Here is a 5,553-nt window from a genome sequence, read left to right on the forward strand (position 1 = left end):
CCACGGCGGCGCTGGCACATGCGTGTTCCCATGTCCCCCTGTCCCCGTGTCCCCCCGTCCCCGTGCCCCTGCCCCGCGGCGGCGCTGGCACGCGCGTGTCCCCGCAGACCTGGGGCTCTTCAGCACCAAGACGCTGGTGGAGGCGAGCGGCGAGCACGCGGTGGAGGTGCGCACGCAGGTGCAGCAGCCCTCCGACCAGAACTGGGACGTGGGCGGCACGCGCCAGGTGTGGCCCTGCGAGAGCAGCCGCTCGCACACCACCATCGCCAAGTACGCCCAGTACCAGGCCTCCTCCTTCCAGGAGTCCCTGCAGGTGGGTGCCGGGGACACGGGGGGACACGGGGGGACATGGGGACACATGGGGACACATGGGGACACATGGGGACACATGGGGACACGGGAACACAGGGACACAGGGATGGCAGAGACACAGGCCTCCTCCTTCCAGGAGTCCCTGCAGGTGGGTGCCGGGGACACGGGGGGACACGGGGGGACATGGGGACACATGGGGACACATGGGGACATATGGGCACACATGGGGACATGGGAACACAGGGACACAGGGATGGCAGAGACACAGGCCTCCTCCTTCCAGGAGTCCCTGCAGGTGGGTGCCACACGCACGGGGACACGGGGGGACACAGGGGGACATGGGGACACACGGGGACACATGGGGACACGGGCCTCCTCCTTCCAGGAGTCCCTGCAGGTGGGTACCATGCGCATGGGGACATGGGGACACCATGCGAGGACACAGGGGCATGTGGACGCATGGGGACACAGGGACTTGGGGACACATGGGGACATGGGGACACACGGGGACACAGGGACACAGGCCTCCTCGTTCCAGGAGTCCCTGCAGTGCCATGCATGGGGACAGCATGTGGGGACACGGGGGGACACAGGGACACGGGGTGCGGGGGACATGGGGACAGTGAGGATGGCGGGGACGCAGGGACATGGGGCACGGGGGACAGCAAGGACACGGACAGTGAGGACACGGGGCATGGGGGGACACGGGGGGACAAGGGGGATGAGGACATGGGGCGCGGGGGACAGCGGGGATGAAGGGGACAGGGCAGTGGTGCGGGTGGGGGACATGGGGTGACAGCAGGGATGGAGGGACATGAGGGGACGGGGGACACGGGGCGTGGGGGACACAAGGAAGTGGTGGAGATGGGGTGCAGGGGACACAGGGATGGGACAATCGCAGGGGACAGGGGGACACGGGGCGCAGGGGACATGGCGGGATGACAGGGCCAGGGGGACACGGAGGGTGTAGGGGACATAGGGACATTGGCACGGGGGCCACGGGGACATAGGGGACACGGGGGGCGCAGGGGACACAGAGCAGGGGGGCAGCGCGAGGGGTGCGGGGGCCACGGGGCTGCGGGCAGGGGGGCAGCGCGGTGACACCCTGACGTCCCCAGGAGGATAAGGACAGCGAGGACGACGAGGCCGAAGAGCCCGACAGCACCACCGAGACCACCCCCAGGTAGGGTCCCCCGTGTCACCGGCGGGTCCCCCTACCCTGGGGGTGCATGGGGGGGTCTTTGTACCCCCCCCAGGTGTCCTGGGGGGTTGTTGGGGGTCACTGGGTGTCCCTGGGCTGTCCCTGTGCCGCTAGGAGGGTCCCCACGTCCCCAGGGTGGCCCTGTGGCACTGAGGGAGGGTCCCCATGTCCCCATGGTGCCCTTGTGTCATTGGAGAAGGGGGTCCCCACGTCCCCAGGGTGTCCCAGGGGGTCTTGGGGGGCTCCTTGTACCCCCAGGGTGTCACTGGGAGGGTCCCCACGTCCCCAGGGTGTCCCTGGGGTGTCTTGGGGGGCTCCCTGTACCCCCAGGGTGTCACGGGGAGGGTCCCCATGTCCCCAGGGTGTCCCTGGGGTGCCTTGGGGGGCTCCTTGTACCCCCAGGGTGTCACTGGGGGGTCCCCACGTCCCCAGGGTGTCCCTGGGGTGTCTTGGGGGGCTCCCTGTACCCCCAGGGTGTCACGGGGAGGGTCCCCAGGGTGTCCCCGGGGTGCCTTGGGGGGCTCCCTGTAGCACCGCGGTGCCGTGGGGGGGGTCCCCGCGTCCCCAGGGGGGTCCCCCGTAACCGTGCCCCCCCGCAGCAACCCCGAGCAGAAATCCCACCAGATCATCAAATTCGGGACCAACATCGACCTCTCGGACGCCAAGCGGTGAGGGGCGCGGGGCTGCGGCGGGTGACACCGGGAGGGGGCGACACCGGTGGCGGGTGACACTGGGAGGCGGGTGACACCGGGAGGGGGTGACACGGTCAGCGGATGACCTGGTCAGCGGGTGCCGTGTCCCTCGGTGCCGTGTCCCTTGGTGGCACGTGTCCCCTGGAGTGTCCTTTGGCGCCGTGTCCCTCAGTGCCATGGCCCATGGTGACACGTGTCCCTCGGCACCGCGTCCCTCGGCACCGCATCCCGTGGTGACACATGTCCCTCAGTGACACATGTCCCTGGCACCGTGTCCCTCGGTGACAGTGGGCACCATGTCCCTCAGTGCCACATGTCCCTGGCACCATGTCCCTCAGTGACGGTGGGTGCCGTGTCCCTTGGTGCCACGTGTCCCCGCGCCGTGTCCCTCGGTGATGATGGGCGCCGTGTCCCTTGGTGCCACGTATCCCTGGCACCATGTCCCTCGGTGATGGTGGGCGCCGTGTCCCTCGGTGCCATGTGTCCCCGCGCCGTGTCCCTCGGTGACAGTGGGCGCCGTGTCCCTCGGTGCCACGTGTCCCCACGCCGTGTCCCTCGGTGACAGTGGGCGCCGTGTCCCTCGGTGACACGTGTCCCCGCGCCGTGTCCCTCAGTGATGGTGGACACAGTGTCCCTCGGTGACGGTGGGCACCATGTCCCTCGGTGCCACGTGTCCCCGCGCCGTGTCCCTCGGTGACGGTGGGCGCCGTGTCCCTCAGTGCCACGTGTCCCCACGCCGTGTCCCTCAGTGATGGTGGACACAGTGTCCCTCGGTGACGGTGGGCGCCGTGTCCCTCGGTGCCACGTGTCCCCGCGCCGTGTCCCTCGGTGACGGTCCCCGCGCGCGCCCCGCAGGTGGAAGCCGCAGCTGCAGGAGCTGCTCAAGCTGCCCGCCTTCATGCGCGTCTCGTCCACGGGCAACATGCTGAGCCACGTGGGCCACACCATCCTGGGCATGAACACCGTGCAGCTCTACATGAAGGTGCCCGGCAGCCGCACGCCGGGTGAGCCCGCGGGGCGCCGCGGGGCGCGGGGACACGGGGACACACACGGGGACACGGGGCATGGGGACACGCATGGGGACACAAGGGGACACATGGACATGGGGACACACACGGGGACACGGGGCATGGGGACACAGGGACGTGGGGACATGCATGGGGACACGTGGGGACATGGGGCGCGGGGACACGCATGGGACACACACAGGGACACACAGACACGGGGACACGCATGGGGACATGGGGACACAGGGACACACACGGGGACACGGGGCATGGGGACACACGGACATGGGGACATGCATGGGGACACATGAGGACATGGGGCACGGGGACACACATGGGGACACACATGGGGACACATGGACACGGGGACACGCATGGGGACACGAGGACACAGGGACACACACGGGGACACGGGGCATGGGGACACATGCAGGAACACATGGACACGGGGACACGGGGATATGGGGCATGGAGACACGGATGCAGGGCATGGGGACATACGTGGGGACACGCGGACATGGGGACACGGGGCATGGGGACATACATGGGGACACAGGCGGGGATGCGCATGGGGACACATGGACATGGGGACACACACAGGAACACACAAACACGGGGACACAGGGACACGCACAGGGATACGGGTCATGGGGACATGGACAAGGGGCATGGGGACACGCACGGGGACGTAGGGACATGCATGGGGACACATGCGGGGACACGCAGACACAGGGACACAGGGGCACGCACAGGGATATGGGGCACGGGGACACAGGGACACGGGGCTTGGGAACATGCGTGGGGACATGGGGCACGGGGACATGTGCATGGGGCACGGGGACACGCATGGGGACACATGCAAGGACACGGGGATACACGCGGGGATACGGGCCATGGGGACACGCATGGGGACACACACAGGGACACATGGACACAGGGGCATAGGGACACAGGGCATGGGGACACGGGCATTCAAGATGTGGTGACACGTGCGGGGACACGGGGCACGGGGACACGCATGGGCTCGGGGACACAGGTGGGGACACAGAGCATGGGGACACACGTGGACATGCGGGGCACAGCAACATGCCTGGGGACATGGGGCACGGGGACATGCGCAGGGACACAGGAATACAGGGACACGGGGACACGGGGCATGGGGACACGTGCGGGGACATGGGGACATGGACATAACAGGCATGGAGATTGAGGACACGGGAACATGGGGACATGGGGACATGGATGTGGGGAGCACCGGGACTGGGGACACGGGGACGTGGATGTGGGAATGCAGGGACTGGGGACACAGGGACATGGGGATATGGACGTGGGAACATGAGGCCTGGAGACATGGGAACACGGGGACACTGGGACATGGACATGGCAGGCACAGAGGACATGGAGACACGGGGACACACGGACATGGGTCATGAGGACACAGGATCTGGGCACATGGAAACTGGGGACTCGGGGACATACAGATTGGGGAAATGGCCATTGAGGGCACGAGGACGGGGGGCACCGGGACATGGGGATACAGGGACACGGGGACATGGACATGGCAGGCATGGGCACTGGGGACATGGGGACATGGATGTGTCAGACACAGACACTGGGGACACAGGGACATAGAGACACAGGGATATGGGGACATGGAGATGGACATGGCAGGCATGGGGACTGGAGACACGGGGACATGGGGACACAAGGACATGGGGACACAGGGACATGAGGACATGGCTGTGTCGGGCATGGGGACTGGGGAGACAGGGACATGGGGACACAGGGACATGGGGACATGGACGTGGCAGGCACTGGGGACATGGGGACATGGATGTGGCGGGCATGGGAACTGGGGACATGGGGACATGGACATGGCAAACACAAGGACTGGGGACATGGGGACACAGGGACATGGGGACGTGGACGTGGCGGGCATGGGAACTGGGGGCTTGGAGATGGTGGAGGGCACCTTGGGACGGTGAGGACACGTGTGAATGGTGGGGACACATGGGGACAGTGGGGGGCAGTGAGGGGCACATGGGGACATGGGGATGGTGAGGGCACATGGGGAAGGTGGGGACACATGGGAACATTGGGGACACTTGGGGACATTGGGGACACATGAGGATGGTGAGGGCACATAGGGACATTGGGGACACATGATGATGAGGGCACGTGGAGACCTTGGGGACACACGGGGACATTGGGGGGACGATGAGGGCACGTGGAGACTTCGGGGGCACATGGGGCCATTGGGGACACACGGGGACATTGAGGGGATGTTGAGGGCACATGGGGATGATGGGGACACATGGAGACATTGGGGACACACGGGGAC

General features: G+C 66.9%; 1 protein-coding gene across 1 annotated transcript in view; it reads left to right on the top strand.

Annotated features, from left to right (window-relative positions):
• LOC112957730 (lysine-specific demethylase 6B-like) overlaps nt 1–5,553 on the top strand; it is a gene marked incomplete at both ends in the record, with an annotated part of 17,864 nt that overhangs the window by 5,810 nt on the left and 6,501 nt on the right. The window contains 4 exons of the mRNA XM_026051460.1: nt 108–313; nt 1,431–1,495; nt 2,113–2,181; nt 3,061–3,209. Of these exons, the coding sequence (XP_025907245.1) occupies nt 108–313; nt 1,431–1,495; nt 2,113–2,181; nt 3,061–3,209 (489 nt within the window). The remainder of the gene's footprint in view (nt 1–107; nt 314–1,430; nt 1,496–2,112; nt 2,182–3,060; nt 3,210–5,553) is intronic.

This window comes from Nothoprocta perdicaria, unplaced genomic scaffold, assembly GCF_003342845.1.
Source record: "Nothoprocta perdicaria isolate Ctin4 unplaced genomic scaffold, notPer1 scaffold_752, whole genome shotgun sequence".
Taxonomy (NCBI): Eukaryota; Metazoa; Chordata; class Aves; order Tinamiformes; family Tinamidae; genus Nothoprocta; species Nothoprocta perdicaria.